The sequence below is a fragment of the Bos mutus genome, chromosome 5 (assembly GCF_027580195.1).
Source record: "Bos mutus isolate GX-2022 chromosome 5, NWIPB_WYAK_1.1, whole genome shotgun sequence".
In the NCBI taxonomy this organism is placed as follows: Eukaryota; Metazoa; Chordata; class Mammalia; order Artiodactyla; family Bovidae; genus Bos; species Bos mutus.
In genome coordinates, this window is record NC_091621.1 from 5,457,844 (window position 1) to 5,475,290 (window position 17,447).

A 17,447-nucleotide genomic window follows, 5' to 3' on the forward strand; every position below is an offset into this window, starting at 1 on the left:
CATTTCTCAGTGATTCTAATCTTCAGTTTGTTTGTTTTTCAAATCCATTTGAAGTGCCTATGATAGTTGTATGGATAGTTGTATGGATAGTTGTATAAGGTAATGATTTTCTTGTGAAAGATTTTGTTCTTTTCATAGCAATCCATTTATACATTATTATTTTTATACTGATATATTGTATCTACATATCACAACATGTGACTTATTTGAAAGTGTTCTTCTAGAAAATAATGAAGAAATCCAGGTAAAGAGGGATAAAAATGTTTTAATTGTTGAAATGCAATTGAGTGATTTACATTGCAGTATTAAGTGGATACACAAGGTCGTTATCAAATTAAGAACTTTCCAAATATCCCACTAACCATCAGTGACAAGTCCTTGAAAACAGTACAGAATTAACATGATAAGATGCTTTGATCACACACAAGTAGAATGGGAGACTTGATGGCTATGAAGTACTTGTAGTTACATAAGCCTTTAACTAAAGAAAAGAAGAAGTTAATTGAAATGTACGTACGGCATGCAAACCTCAGCAGTTGAAGTATTGCCATGTAATGTGTTGTTCCCAATAAAGAAACTCCTTTGACATTTAAATAAAGCTGAAAACCAATAGTAAAAAAGGGAGATAGCAGGAAGTTATCAATTTAATCAATTTTACAGCTAAAAATCAACATGAAGTAGAAATAGTGAAAAATAACAGACAAATATATTACTTTGGGTAACTCGTTGATAGTGCCTTATTATTTTAAGTTATAAATAGATGAAGGATTTTAATTTATAAAAACTATCAAAAAAGCATCAGTGAAAAGACATGATCTTCATGAGCTGTGGGGATGTTCAGGTGAGAACACAGCAGGGACACAGCGACCGGCTGGGCAAGAACCCTTCATAAGTTTGTCTTCTGCAGGTGGATCACAGAAAGTTCCATATCCAAGCATGTTGTTTAACCAATTCCCTTCTAGTACCACAACATTCAGTATGTACCCGTGGTTTCAACTACCAACTAAGAATTTGGGGGGAGGGGTGGCGACTGTTTAGAATTTCCTTGGAAATGTCTGTGCACATTACAAAATCCCATGAAGGAAAAATTTCATCCAGATCTTGATGAACAGGCTATGAGGGTAACAAACAAAAAAAAGGGGAAAGAGTTATTAGGAAGCATGAAAGGCAACACTTAGATAAAAATACATCAGCATTAAGCCTGCAAATTATTCAGATTTTCTCTTCAGTAAAACACACATTCAACATCCGTTTAACATCGATCTGAGAATGAAAATGTGGCCAGCATAGGGGGAAGCACTGATGACACTTATATAGAGACAAAGGTGGATGGACAAAGAGACTTTTCAACTTATAACTAAACAATTGGTTGGTCAAAAAGTTCCTCTGAGTTTCTTCACAACATCTTATGAATTGAACTCTTTGGCCAGCCCAATACACCAATGGGATGATGCCCAAACCTAGTTACCCATCAACAGCACAAAGATACAGATTGTTCAGCCACAACCCCACTCCTTTCCTGCTCAGTCAGACCCTCCTGGAAGGGGGCGAGCTATCCACATTATCTCCCTGGGGATCTGATGCAGCAAGCCCATCCACTGGCATTTGAGAAGCATTACTGCACTGGCAGCACTCCATACATCTAAACGGGCAAAACTTCCACCCTTGGGTCATCTGTAGAAGAAACTACACATCTGGAGATACAGCCAATTTTAAGAGATTATGAAAGTGTCCGTCGCTCAGTCATGTCCAAATCTCTTTGCAACCCATGGACTGTAGCCCACCAGGCTCCTCTGCCCTTGAAATTCTCTAGGCAAGAATACTGGAGTGGGTTGCCAGTTCCTTCTTCAGGGGATCTTCCCAACCAAGGGATTGAACCTGGGTCTCCTGCATTGCAGGCAAATTCTTTACGATTTGAGCCACTAGCTTCACAAAGTAACCAATTTGACTGTGAACTTGGGACACTAAGATTTTACACATATGTTGTTTAGTCGCTCAGTCGTGTCTGACTTCAGCAATCCCATGGACTGCAGGACGTCAGGCTTCCCTGTCCTTCACCATCTCCCGGAGCTTGCTCAAACTCATGTACATTGAGTCAGTGATGCCATCCAACCATCTCATTCTCTGTCGTTCCCTTCTCCTCCTGCCTTCAATCTTCCCCAGCATCAGAGTCTTTTCCAATGAGTCAGCTCTTCACGTCAAGTGGCCAAAGTACTGGAGCTTCAGTTTCAACATCAGTCCTTCTAGTGAATATTCAGGACTGATTTCATTTAGGATGGACTGGTATGACTTCCTTGCAGTCCAAAAGACTCTCAAGAGTCTTCTCCAAAATGATAGTTCAAAAGCGCCAATTATTTGGTGCTCAACTTTTTTTATAGTCCAACTCCCACATCCATACATGACCACTGGAAAAACCATAGCTTTTTCTACATGGACCTTTGATGACAAAGTAATGTCTGCTTTTTAATATGCTGTCTAGGTTAGTCATAGCTTTTCTTCCAAGAAGCAAGCACCTTTTAATTTCGTGGCTTCAGTCACCATCTGCAGTGATTTTGGAGCCCCCAAAAATAAAGTCTGTCACTGTTTCCATTGTTTCCCCATCTATTTGCCATGAAGTGATGGGACTGGATGCCATGATCATTGTTTTTTGAACGCTGTTTTAAGCCAGCTTTTTCTCTCTCTTCTTTCACCTTCATCAAGAGGCTCTTTAGTTCCTCTTCGCTTTCTGCCCTAAGGATGGTATCATCTGCATATCTGAGGTTATTGATATTTCTCTCAGCAATCTTGATTCCAGCGTGTGCTTCATCCAGCCCAGCATTTGATATGATGTACTCTGCATAGTAATGCTCAAAGTTCTCCAAGCCAGGCTTCAACAGTACGTGAACCATGAACTTCCAGATGTTCAAGCTGGTTTCAGAAAAGGCAAAGGAACCAGAGATTAAATTGCCAACATCTGCTGGATCATCGAAAAAGCAAGAGAGTTCTAGAAAAACATCTATTTCTGCTTTATTGACTATGCCAAAGCCTTTGACTGTGTGGATCACAACAAACTGTGGAAAATTCTTAAAGAGATGGGAATACCAGACCACCTGACCTGCCTCTTGAGAAATCTGTATGCAGGTCAGGAAGCAACAGTTAGAACTGGACATGGAACAACAGACTGGTTCCAAATAGGAAAAGGAATATGTCAAGGCTGTATATTGTCACCTTGCTTATTTAACTTATATGCAGAGTACATCATGAGAAACGCTGGGCTGGATGAAGCACAGGCTAGAATCAAGATTACCAGGAGAAATATCAATAACTTCAGATATGCAGATGACACCACCCTTATGGCAGAAAGCAAAGAAGAACTAAAGAGCTCCTTGATGACAGTGAAAGAAGAGAGTGAAAAAGTTGGCTTAAAGCTCAACATTCAGAAAACTAAGATCATGGCATCCGGGCCCATCACTCATGGCAAATAGATGGGGAAACAGTGGAAACAGTGGCAGACTTTATTTTTTGGGGCTCCAAAATCACTGCAGATGCTGACTGCTGAAATTAAAAGACGTTTACTCCTTGGAAGAAAAGTTTTGACCAACCTAGACAGCATATTAAAAAGCAGAGACATTTCTTTGCCAACAAAGGTCCATCTAGTCAAGGCTATGGCTTTTCCAGTAGTCATGTATGGATGTGAGAGCTGGACTATAAAGAAAGCTGAGTGCCAAAGAATTGATGCTTTTGAACTGTGGTGTTGGAGAAGACTCTTGAGAGCCCTTTGGACTGCAAGGAGACCCAACCAGTCCATCCTAAAGGAAATTAGTCCTGAATATTCATTGGAAGGACTGATACTGAAGCTGAAACTCCAATACTTTGGCCACCTGATGCAAAGAACTGACTCATTTGAAAAGACCCTGATGCTGGGAAAGACTGAAGGCAGGAGGAGAAGGGGACGACAGAGGATGAGATGGTTGGATGGCATCACCGACTCGATGGACATGAGTTTGAGTAGGCTCTGGGAGTTGGTGATGGACAGGGAGGCCTGGTGTGCTGCAGTCCATGGAGTCGCAAAGAGTCAGACATGACTGAGCAACTGAACTTAACTCTGCATAGACGTTAAATAAGCACAGTGATAGTGTACAGCCTGATGTACTCCTTTCCCAATTTGGAACCAGTTCTTTGTTCCATGTCCGGTTCTAACTGTTGCTTCTTGACCTGCATACAGGTTTCTCAGGAGGGAGGTAAGGTGGTCTGTTGACCACCTTTAAGAATTTTCCACAGTTTGTTGTGATCCACACAGTCAAAGGCTAAAGTATAGTCAAGGAAGCAGAAATAGATGTTTTTCTGGAAATCTCTTACTTTTTCTGTGATCCAATGGATGTTGGCAATTTGATCTTCTGGTTTAGGTCAAAAAACAAAAGCATCTCCAATCTCTTCCATAAAACGTCTCTTCTTATCAGCATTTCTGCCCGATAATTTAAGCTCCAACACCTCATGATAAGTACTACTGAGGATGCTTAATGATTGAGTAAACGGACAGCCTTTCAATGTAGACATTTTCTCAAATTCAAAAGAGGCAAATTGATTGGTAACCAGTAGAGTTAAAGAATGGGAAAAGTTGAAAGGAGAGAGGGATGGCAATAAAATAGTGTCTGTTTTCATACCGATAGCCATGGGCAGTAGGGAAATATTCAAGCTCACCGTCTAACATTGGCTGATGTTGGCTGATTCACCAGCAGTGTGGCTCCACTGTTATCAGGAAATTTCAGATCCACATACAAAGCTTCCACAATCATCTTGTCTAACTCTCACATGTGAAAATTGAAACTGGGTGAAGCTGGGAGAAAGTGAGGGATTCATCTAAGATCCTGTGTTAATACAGACCTGCCAAGTCTCCTGATCTCTGTCTACACAGCACTGCTTCCCACTCTATTCAGATGCTTTCTGAAATATATCCTGTTTTCAGGAGGGTAAACACTAATGTATGCTTATTTTCAACTAGATTATCTTTTCTATTTGATGCAGATAATAAAAAAAAATACAGTCACATCAGAAAAAAGCAGCAGGGAACTTAGAAATCTACATGAGATTTAGAACTCTTAAAAATACTAGAAATAGAAAATCTCCAGCAAGTTCTCAACACCCTAATATGGATATGAGCACTATGGAATAATGCTCCATAATGTTGTAGCCTTGACGAGAAAGTCTTTGAAGAAGCTGCCTAATATTGTTGTATTTCTTATCCCAAAGAAACCAGTTAAAGCTTCCATGTCCCTTTCCTCCAATAGGAAAGCTTATTTGTCTCCATTTTTGAGCTTATTCTGCACCCCATATCGTCCCAGACACCAGTACCCATACTGGCTCTGAGCAAGAAGTTGGTTCAACATCAAATCAGTCTTGCTTCTGGTCTACCAAGGGCTGGATCCTAGTTACACAAAAGGATGACGGTACAATGACGATGATGATGGTGATGAAGACAGTGACAATTACAGCAGAAGGTACCATTGACTTTATATTTAATCCTAACAAGACCCCTTCAAGATAAATATCAGGGGAAGTAACTTGCCAGGCTAGTAACGGAAAGAGCCTGAATTCAAATCCAAGGTTGTCTGACTCCCAAAAGAGAACGGGCTATCTCAGGAGACAGAGCATTCCTGATCATTGGATGTTCAGCAAGACTGAAAGGCAAGATCTAAGCACTGCATGCATTGTGGACCAGGTGAACTGAAACTCTTTGGCTCTATGGTTGCTCAGTATCTTTTAGAGTATCTGGTACCCAGAGGGTTGTTAATGAAAGCTATTTTTCTTGTATCCTTGTTCTTGTTCATCATATCAATATAATTCTAACTCCACACTCTTCACCAGGTCAACAGTGCATCACCTTTTAAATTTGGTCTATAATTTTACTATTCCTTCCTGCAAAACTGCATCTTTGCAAACTGATGACTACCTATCTCTATTGGAGTTTTGGTACTGATAAATCTTCTCTCTGTATATCAAGTACTCCTGGCTATTGCCAAACATTTAATATTGATCCGAATCTAATTCCCAGCCTCTCTAGTCTTTCCTTGTCTATCATTTTCAAGGTCATAGCCCCTCAAAGATTTTGGCAATGAAGAGAGAAACCTCGGGAAGTCTAGGCAAACATGTAGCTTGTTCTTATTTGATGAATTAAGTTGCAGTTGAAAAAAATTAAGTGAAAAAAGGTAACTGCAGAGAAAATCAATCTAATCATTAAAGACTTCTTTACAATAAAACATATTTGATTCCATAGATTTAACTGAAAGATGAGATCCCTCCTAATCTTATACAGAGCATTATTAATATCTACAGTTCATTCATCAAGGGTAAATATACAGAATTATTTAGAAAAATATACGGTACCTCTTGATCATTGAGTCATGATATTTTTTCTTCTAATCTTAAAAAAGAAAATTAAGAAAAGTTAAATATTCAGTTATAAAGAACTTATTGCAGTTACCCATAGAACTACAAATAGCTGGGATATATACATATTTGCTAGTCTAAATCATCAAGTAGAGAAAAAGCAATGAGGAACAAATAACCAGGGTATGTTAAAATAATATAATATTTTTATTATATTTGTGTACAAATTAAATTACATGTTACATCTATATATGTGTACATATCAATAGTTCTTTAAGAAACCATATATTAGACAACTGTATAGTGATTAGTAAATCAGCATTCTTTACAAGCCACATTAAAACTTAACTTTAGCAAGAAGCTATCTACAAAGTTGCAATCATACCTATTATCAAAAGGACTTCATTAGCCCCATAATTACTAACTACTAAAACTCAGAAAAAGGAGCCTCCACTTCATTTCGTTACACAAAAGGCAGTTAATTTTCTTCTAATCACCAGGCTACTTACCAGTTACATTTATAAGGTATTATAAGAATTCACCTTTATGTTCTACAAAAATTCCATAAATTTACTGAAACATTTGCTTTCACACTGATCATCACTGAAATTAAGATGAAATTTAAAATATCCATGGATCAACCACAAACAGAAGCTAACTGTTGCTCTGGAATTATTCTCATCATGTGGGTGGCAGTTTCAACAAATGATTACAATGAGCATGTATGGGTTTTTGTTGTTACTATTGTTGCTTGTTTTTTTTAGGCCATGCCTGGTGGCATGTAGGATCTTAGTTCCATAACTAGGGACTGAACCTATGCCCTCTGCAGTGGAAGGTTGAAGTCTCAACCCTGAACTGCCAAGGAAGTCCCAGATATGGTTCTTATACATGGTTCACTGAAACTCAGTAATATTTAGGGTGAGCCAGGCAAGTGGAAATATCAATTTCACATTTTTTTTTTCACAAAACAAAAAATTAGACATGTAGAAACAGTAAATATCACAGAGTTTTACTTACTTTTCTGCACAGTCTTTGTCTGATTGGACACCATATTGACAGCTTCAGATGGTAGACCAACATACACTCCTCCATAGTTTCTTGATGAGAAAGAAGCAGAGATAGAAAAATCAGACCAAACTACATGGTTACATTTGCAGAAAGTGGTGATATCATGGGAACTTTCAAACAATTATAGAATTATTAAACTAATTTATGACTTTTCAAAAGTAGAATTCAGAATACTATTGTCCTTGGAAGATCATTGTTTTTCTATGTTTAAATAAAAGCTACATATAAAAATAGAAAGCTGTAGTTTTTAGATATTTTACTTGCAATGAGGAAGAAGGAGTTGGGATTGTTTTTAGAATTCAGTGGAGTAATAAATAACAGTGGCATGACAGGTTACAGTTAATCAGTCAACATTTATCAAGAATTCACCTAATGTGGTAGCAGGTGCTATGAACACACAAAAACACTTTATGTGTAGGTAGATATAAAGTGTTGGAGGAGGAAATGGCAACCCACTCCAGTGTTCTTGCCTGGAGAATCCCAGGGACGGCGGGACCTGGTGGGCTGCCGTCTATGGGGTTGCACAGAGTCGGACATGACTGAAGCGACTTGGCAGCAGCAGCAGATATAAAGTGAGGAGAAAGAGAGAGGTAAGGAGTAATGAGAGTGAAGTGCAGTTAATCAGAGGATGGAAGGATGGAGAAGGCAGAGGAAGTGAAGAGATGTCATCCAATTTGAGAGAACAGCTCATCCAAAGTCCACGAGTGGAAGCTAGCACAGGCTGTGTGCACAGAACAAACCACGCTTGTTTGGAAGAAGCAAAGATAATGAAGAACTCGGGGCAAGATCTTTATCACACTACCTGCTCCCACCTGTATTGTCTGTGCCACAAGTTTCCCTGGAGGAATCGGTATTATTGGCAATGTGCTACCCAGGCGTCAATTAAATTTGTGAGTTAAATTAATTTGTGTTAAATTAAATCCATGAGGTGTGCCCAAATTACTCAAATTAAAGGCAGCTTCAACACTAAACATACCTCCTCTTATCATCTTCTGTTATCGATTCTTCTGTTCTAAAAGATCAAAAACATTTGATATGAGCCATTTGGTTACACAGAGACTTCATTTTTGGTTCTGAGCAAAAGGGGACTGACAAGTTAAAGACCAGTTTTGTTTCTTTCAAGTTCTTCCATGGAGTATTTCAGTAACACAGTATGCTCTCTCTGCCTCTACAAAGAAAGGAAGTGGAGATTCGAATTTATCTGCTGAACACTGGCCACACACACAGAAAATACACCCATAGAGGGCAAAAACCACTCTGTGATCTAATTTGTCCAAATTGAGCCCATAATCTAAATTCACCAGCTAATGATCAACCTCATTTACCTCTTGATAAAGTTGGATCATTTTTTAATTCAAAGGTGTCAAAGTCATACTGTAGTAGACCCAGTGCTATGCTTACTGAAGTGGTATAACACTTTTAGGTGCTATTTACAACTTTTAATTAAAATGGATTTATAACCCATCAGTACAGATAATAGGAAAATGATGGTGACAAACTTGTTCAAGATTATCAGAACCGTTTACTCCGGTTCTGAATGGCCAGCGTTATCGTGAAATTGTTTTTGAAGCTGTAACTGGCAGTTATGGACATACAGAATGCCTAATTTTTTGCTGCAGATATTCTTTTCCTATCCAGTGACATATGTGTGTATTTTAAGTCTTTCCCCTTTTGTGTGATTCAGCTCAAGGATATATTCAATGTTTTAAAATATATTTAACTTCCCCAAATGTAAGAAAATAGTGAATTATTTTTAATCTATTACCTCATAAATTATTCAATGCCCTAAAACCCAACTTGCATTCTCTGTATAAAATTAATCAATATCTTACGCAACTAATTTGCATGAAATGATAATGTAACTGCCATATTTTTGGGTAATAAATTAAGCTTCAGATATATTATTAAATCTTTAAAAATATCATTTATAAAGACTTACCAGATAGCCATTTTTTAAACCTTCAAGTAAGTTATAGTGCCTGCCTTTATCTACATGCTCCCTTCATTCCACAAATGATTACTCTATGATACAAAGACTGGAGACTAAAGACCACATGGGTAAAAACAGCATCATCAACGAGTCCTTCCCATGTGTCAGATTCCACATGCCAGACGTTCCACATGCACCAGTGTGATTTCTCCCAACAGTTCTGAGGAAATAGCTTCAGAGAGCCAGGTAATGAACAAATACGCAAGTCCAACAAGTAAGACCAACATTGAAACCCCACCCAGATATCTGACACCAAAACCACATTCCACATTCCAATTTACCACTCTGCCTCTCAAACAGGAAGATGTTAAAGTGAAAAACACTTCCTGCGACAAACCAACATGGTGGCTTCCCCTAGAGTGGGCGCTGCCTCCACACCACTCTTTGCAAAAGCTGTGAGCCTCATCCCTGTCTCACAACCTGCTTGTGTAACTGCACCAGGTACTTTGCTCCTGCGATTCTACTATTTCCTTCAATCCTCATCACAATCCTGAAAAATGGGGATTTGTTGTTGTTGCTGTTGTTGTTTAGTCGATCAGTCGTTTTCAACTCTTTGCGACCCCATGGACAGTAGCCCACCAGGCTCCTCTGTCCATCAGATCTCCCAGGCAAGGACCCTAGAGTGGATTGCCATTTCCTTCTCCAAGGAATCTTCCCAACCCTAGGATCGAACCCGCCTCTCCTGCATTAGCAGGCAGATTCTTTACTACTGAGCCACCCAGGAAGCCCAAAATGAGGATTAGTCACATTTAAAAATGAAAAACTGAGACTCTGAAAGGTGGTGTACTATATCCAAGGTTACATGGCCAAGTAATAGAGCCAGAATTCAAAACAAAGGTTGCTGTACAATAGAAATTAATACAACATGGTAAAGCAACTATGTTGTTTTATTGTTGTTGTTGTTGTTCAGTCACCCAGTCGTGTCTGACTCTTTGCAACCCCATGGACTGCAGCACGCCAGGCCTCCCTGTCCCTCACCATCTCCCAGAGTTTGCCCAAGTTCATGTCCATTGCTTCAGTGATGACATCTAGTCATCTCATCCTCTGACACCCTCTTCTCCCTCTGTCCTCAATTTTTCCCAGCATCAGAGACTTTTCCAAAAAGTCAGCTGTTTGCATCAGATGACCAAAATACTGGAATTTCAGCTTCAGCATCAATCCTTCCAACAAGTATTCAGGGTTGATTTCCCTTAAGATTAACTAGGTTGATACTCCAATAAAAATCTGTATGTGTGTGTGTGATTTGTGTGTGTGTGATTCCAGTTCCTGCTTCATAAACTGTGAGCCCATGCTAATTTGTATCAGAGAAACACCTCTATCTCCCAAGCTGAATCTCTCTGATTTTATCATCCCATTTATAAGAGGGAACCAAGGTGGCAGAAGGGTCTTAGTCAATGTTTCATTAGCATTAGACCTAAGCCTCTATGCTGTCAGGGGCAAGCAATCTTTTACAACTTGTTAAATGGCTACATAACTCATTTTATGAGTCATGTATTGAAGTTTTCTTGGTAGAAAACCTCTCCAGATCAGCAGTTACATTAGACTGTATTCATCTGAACAACCAGGTCCAAATCAAAGTTAAATCAAAAAATAGTGGCTGGTCTAAACCAAATCTCCTTGTGGAGAGAGAGGGCCAAGCCACTCTGGCTGCCTGAGAGCCAAGTGCTGCCCTGTCCTGTTCGAGAGGACAGCAGCCTCTCAGCTATGGTGACGTGGTCCTGCCCTGCCTGCACTGGCTGTAGCCTTCTGAAAAAGAAATGGTTCATCAAGCAGCAATAAACATTCCTGGTAAGAGGAAGATCTAGAGACATTAAGCATCTAAAAAGATACACCTTTGGTGTGAAGGTCAGCTTCTTTTGAAAGGGCCTTTCTTGTTGATGAAAAGTGGACATTATCTCACAGCAGTTCAAAACAACTGAGGTGATAAATTTATCTGACTGCTAAGCAACTTGGCAAGAAACTTTAGTCTTCAGAATTCTAACACCTGGGAAGATTGACAAGTTTGGGATAACGCCTTGGCTGTCCAAATACCTGGGTTGCCCCACCCATGCACCATCTTAAAGAATCATTGTACTTGTTTCCCCTCACTGAGTGTATTTTGAAAGATCCTGTTACCAACTGGCCTTAGTAACTCACTTACTGACAATTTTCCTAGACATTCAAGTGCCGAAGACATACAAAGCCTCTGAAGCACGGGATGATTCCCACAGGGAATGTGTAGAATGTGAATCAAAGGCAAATAAACCTTATGTTTTGCTAACCTACAGCCCGTGCAGCCTCGTTGTAGGCACATGCAATGCAGATTTCTGTTCAGTTTCTAAAGTGATGAAAATACCCTGTGGTCGGGCCAGGGCACCACCCTACCACGGAGCCCTTGGAGGAGCCACTGATCTTCATGGAGGACTTGATCATTTTTCTTTCCTGGTCACTATAGCTTTAGTGCAAGGGCAATGACTACTGTGCAGCTGTGATTGCTGATGCATCACAAGATCTGTTCCCAAAAGCAGGGAAGGAAGTGGGGAGGGAGAGCAGGACAGAAAGCCATGTAAACCCTGGCTTGGAGAGAAAGCAGCCACTGACAGAGCCTAGAAAGCCCTTGGTTGTGGCCATCATAGCTCTATTTTCTGCCAGCACTAAAGACAAAGAATGAGATGACTTCACCCTGGAGTCTTTCTTTAGAAAAGAGAAACTGAAGATTGAATTAGTCTATGCTGGGAACGGCAAAGTAAAAAGGAAGCCGATTCACAGTAGATGAGCCGGAAGAGGCCAAACCGCTCTGCCTGTCCTGACAACACTGCTCAGGAGTTCACTGGTCCAAATACCTCCACACATTCGGCCCATAATCCTGTTCCCTTAGACAAGGAGCAAGTGAACATACATCAACCAGCAGAAATCTCCTAGGGAGTAATGGAAATAAAAACAAAAATAAACAAGTGGGACCTAATTAAACTTAAAAGATTTTGCACAGCAAAGGAAACTACAAACAAGGTGAAAAGACAACCCTCAGAATGAGAGAAAATAATAGCAGAGGAAACAACCGACAAATAATTAATTTCCGAAATATACAAGGCAGCTCATACAACTCAATACCACAGAAACAAACAACCCAATCAAAAATTGGGGAAAAGACCTAAACAGACATTTCTCCAAAGAAGATATACAGATGGCTAACAAACACATGAAAAGATGCTCAACATTGCTCATTATTAGAGAAATGTAAATCAAAACTACAATGAGATACCACCTCACACCAGTCAGAATGGCCATCATCAAAAAGTCTACACACAATTAATGCTGGAGAGGGTGTGGAGAAAAGGGAACACTCTTGCATTGCTGGTGGGAATGTAAATTGATACAGCCACTATGGAAGACTGTTTGGAGATTCCTTAAAAACTAGGAATTAATCCACCATATGACCCAGCAATCCCACTACTAGGCATATACCCTGAAGAAACCAAAATTGAAAAAGAAACATGTACCCCAGTGTTCATTGCAGCACTATTTACAATAGCCAGAACACGGAAGCAACCTAGATGTCCAGTAAGATGAATGAATAAAGAAGCTGTGGTACATATATTCAATGGAATATTACTCAGTCATAAAAAGGAATGCATTTGAGTCAGTTCTAATGAGGTGGACAAACCTAGAGCCTATTATACAGAGTGAAATAAGTCAGAAAGAGAAATATAAATATTGTATACTAATGCATATATACAGAATCTAGAAAAATGGCACTGATGATTTATCTGGAGGGCAGCAGTGGAGAAACAGACATGGAGAACAGACCTATGGATGTGGCGGGAGGGAAGGAGGGAGAAGGTGAGATGTACAGAGGGAGTAACATGAAAATTTACAATACCATATGTGAAATAGATAGCCAATGGGAATTTGCTACATATGACGCAGGGAACTCAAACAGGAGCTCTGTAACAATCTAGAAGGGTGGGATGGGAGGGAGACGGGAGGGAGCTTTGGGAGGGAGGGGACGTGGGTGTACTGTGAATCAGCTGATTCTTGTTGATGTCTGACAGAAAACAACAAAATTCTATAAAGCAAAATTATCCTTCAATTAAAAAATAATTAAAAAAAGAAAAAGAAACCTTCTAGGGCAGTAATCCACTTCTAAATAACAGTTCTGAAACAGTTCAGGAGTCAACGCTCAGGTGCCTACAAGCAGAGACACTGAAGATGGGAAATGTGAATGAAGGCATTCAGGGACAAGAATTCCCCTGAATTTACCACAAATGGAGAAGAAACCTTGAGAATAAGGCTTCTACCAAGAGAACCAAAACACAGGGGTATAGGAGGTAAGGGACCACGTACCATAAATCAAACTGCCTCGAAACAAAAACGGAAAGGTGACTCACCAATTTCCCTCCCTTTTCTCCTGCCCCAGCCCCAGTTTCACCACGATGGAGGCTGACGTCAATAAGGGGGAAGAAAACCTGCACAAATTATTAATACCAAGGGGTCGACAGCTGGAAACAACCATGTGGCCTATCCAGACAAAATCTGCTCCCGCAGGGAAGCTGTGTTGGACCCCCCTCCCCACACTGCCATGTGGGGACAAGGACTCAAGCAACATCCTCCTTTGCCACCTGGCTCCCCGTTAGGTTCCACCAAAGGGGACGCTCAAGAGACATAAAGTGCAGGAACGGGGGAAAGGACTGCCCTTTCCAGCTCTGCGTGCTGCTCCTGCCTGCAGTAGCCCAGGAGCTGGTTCATGGGACCAGCCTTGCTGACACTCTGTTTCTGGTCATCACAGCTCAAGTGGGCAGGCCATGGATACTATGTGGCCTCCAGCTGTGGTTCCTGCTGGATTACGAAATTCAGATGTGACACCAGCCTGGCAGTGCCCTCTCCCCAGAAGTGAGCATCCCAGCCCCAGAGAACCCCCTCCTCTTCCAGCTCTTAGATTCTGGCAACCCCAACCTTTTTTCCTTTGTCACTCCTTCCCTAGGAGTGGTAGCCACTTCCTGATATAATGTTCCCTATTATCTTAGTCTTCCTTTCTCACATCCTCAATCCTCCATGACCTGCTTAACCAATTCCTAATGGTAAATTCTCTCTGCTAACATAGCTAATGTGGTTTCCTTTACCCTAAGTGGACACTAACTGATACATTACTTGGTAGCAAGAGTGAGGTTAATCTTGCACCCCCTGGACTGTATGTGTCTCACTAAAGTATTTAAAGGATGTGTTATTTCCTGTTTATCAGGTCTAATCTCTATAACATCATCAATGTACTAGACCAGTATGATGTGCTATAAGGTGTCAATAACATCAAGATATTGCAGAATACAGAATGAGCGGCAAGACTACAATGGTATACTGTTGACCCTACCAGGTAAAAGCAAACTGCTTCTGTAATCCTTGCAAACTGGTTCAGAGATAAAGCATTCGACAAACATTGCATAACAGAAGCTAGGGTCTATGTTGATTGTTTTCAGTAAAGATACCGTATGTTGAACAGCAGCTGAAGTTGGAATGATCATTTCATTAAACTTAACAAGAATCCAAAGTCAGCCTTTAAAATAAATCTGCCTTCTGCACAGACCAAACAGACAAGTTAAAAGGAGATATGAGAAGTGTCTTCATGTTTTCCTTTTTCCACATCTTTGGTGGGGGCACTAATTCCTGCAACTCCAGGAATTCAGTGTTCCTGTTTGTATATTATTCTGGTACAGAAGGGAAATCTGATGGGCTTCTACTTGACCTTTCCTACCATGACAGCCAATGTGGGAATTCTTTCAGTTTCCAAATACATCTACCCTGATTATGAACTCACAAACAAAGGAAATGACCAGAGCCTGGGATCTGCAGACTATTGGACTCACCACAGTTTTCAGGTTAGCCAAAATTCCATTGTTTCCCTGACCACTATAAGCCCACACATGGGCTGATGGCCCAGAATGGCATATTGCATCCTCAGGCATTAATATCAACCAGAGCCAGTGCCTAGAAATCTCTAGAAGGTCCAGGTACTTCCTTCTGTTCTGGGCACAGGTGCTCTAATGAATGAACACAACTCTGAGAAGATATAAAAGAATCTCTACCATGAATGTATGCAGCCATGTTTAAAATTCCCTCAAGGGAATGTGGCCTTAATCACTCTGAATCTGACTTGAGTCTGGAAACTGGGTTAAGAAGCCATCCTTTCCATTGTGATGATCTCAGTTCAAGTTTCTGGCTCACACACCAGAAGTCTCCCTCTTACAAAATACATAAAGGCAGAAAAGGAACCTTGAGGCCATGTTTCTCATTTATCCCTAGGGAGAGTGTAATCAACTAGCTATTCTCAAAATTCCTTCCAAGATGAAACAATGTGCCTCTTCATCCTGCTGCCCATGTTGGTGAGTATGCCTATCTTGTCGTGGGTGATTGAGTTCTTGATTTTTTTTTCACTGGAGTATAGTAGCTTTGGGGCTTCCCAGGTGTCTCATGGGTAAAGAATCCACCTGCCAATGCAGGAGTCACAAGAGACGAGACGTGGGTTCAATCCCTGGGTTGGAAAGATCCCCTGGAAGAGGAAATGGCAACCCAATCCAGTATTCTTGCCTGGGAAATCCCATGGACAGAGAAGCCTGGTGGGCTACAAAAAGTCGGACACAACCGAGCAACTGAGTATGCATGCACACACAGTTGCTGTACAATGCTGTGCTAGTTTCTGCTGTACACCAATGTGAATCAGCTATAAGTATACATATATCCCCTCCCTCTTGATTGGGTGGTTGAGTTCCTGACCTCTGCTTCTCTGGAATCCCATCCCCTTAAGGAAACAAAGTACCCATCTCAAGGGCAGCATCTTCCATTGTCACAGCCACGTTACAGAGAATGATCCCCCTGGATACTCCCTTCACTATGTGTTTCTCAATTTGCTCAGTGCCTGGGGAAGGGGCTCTCCTCTGTGGTGGGGAGCAGCTCACACTTGAAAAATCCACACCAGCATTCCTATCTCCTCAAACCTTTGGATTCCCTCCTCCCTATCACACCAGGCAAGTTCTCCCCTGGTGAGAGTGTAAACTCCTTCAGTTAAAGTTTATCAACCAAGTTGACTACACTGTTAAGAGTCCCAGCCATGCAACTGAATTATTAAGCCTAGAATCTGTTAAATAATAAATTCAGTCTCCTTATACACTCCTTCCTCCTTGGTCTCACATCCTTTGAAGCCATTTCTACACATGTTCCCAAGGATTGTGGTAAAAGAAACTTTCAAAATCCTGCAATTACTTAGCAGTATAAGCTCTTTCCTCCCAGGCCAGACTTTGTGCTTGTCCGTGGGAGCACCCTGAGATCTGATCTACTTTTGGGTACAAAAACAATAAGGGTTGGTTGCAGCAGGTCCGAGTAAGAAAACCACCCCCTAACAAGGCAACCACCCAGGCGAGGGGACCCAACTCCATGCCTCCTACCCAGCTGGTCTACCCCATTCCAAAGGCCCTGCTAGGAAAACAGTTTCTGGCTGGCAAAGATTGGGAGAGCAAGTCAATTCTTCGTTAGCTCCACCTCAATTCTAATGTACGCCAGTCTACTGCTCGAGAGAGAGGAAATGGGAAATAGAAGAGGCTACAACAGCTGTCTCTAATCTAACCAGGTGCCCACAGACTTCTCCCGGAAATGTGGAACTGAATCTAAAACAGCTAACAGAAAGCCCTGCCAACTAACACAGTTCTAATGCCTTAATATCATAACAAAGGCAGCACGTTGAGAAAGTCACACCACCACCCCCCCGCCCCCTGATTTCTGACCTCCACAACTAAGTGAAGAAGAGGCGGGAGTATGGAGAAGCAGGTGGCTGGCATTTTTATTCAGTGGTGTAGGCAACCACATATTTGAATAATTTTAAGGGTCTGGAAAGGCCATGATTTAAATATAGTTTGATTTTACCTGGTGGCAAAAGTTACAAATTCAAATTCTCTATTATTGGTCAGGTGTGCCTCAGTGTCAATGACGGGAAAGGCATGTGAGAAAGGGGGCCAGGCCCCAAGGAAGGGGCTGGAACTAAGAGCTGGGGCTGCACTGT

At 41.0% G+C, this 17,447-nt stretch overlaps 1 protein-coding gene across 4 annotated transcripts in view; it reads right to left on the reverse strand.

Moving 5' to 3' along the window:
* Window positions 1-219: 219 nt before the first annotated feature.
* The window catches only part of C5H12orf75 (chromosome 5 C12orf75 homolog), a 44,932-nt gene continuing 27,704 nt past the window's right edge, over window positions 220-17,447 (reverse strand). The window contains exons 3-7 of one of the 4 annotated variants that reach the window (XR_011464159.1): window positions 8,411-8,446; window positions 7,384-7,463; window positions 6,364-6,400; window positions 4,681-4,816; window positions 220-1,113 (exon numbers count right to left, since the gene is read on the reverse strand). Coding sequence is in view for 3 of the 4 variants with exons in the window: in XM_070370223.1 (XP_070226324.1) it covers window positions 1,091-1,113; window positions 7,384-7,463; window positions 8,411-8,446 (139 nt within the window). In the remaining variant the exon portion in view is untranslated. The other 3 variants (XM_070370225.1, XM_070370226.1, XM_070370223.1) reach the window with 3 other exon arrangements.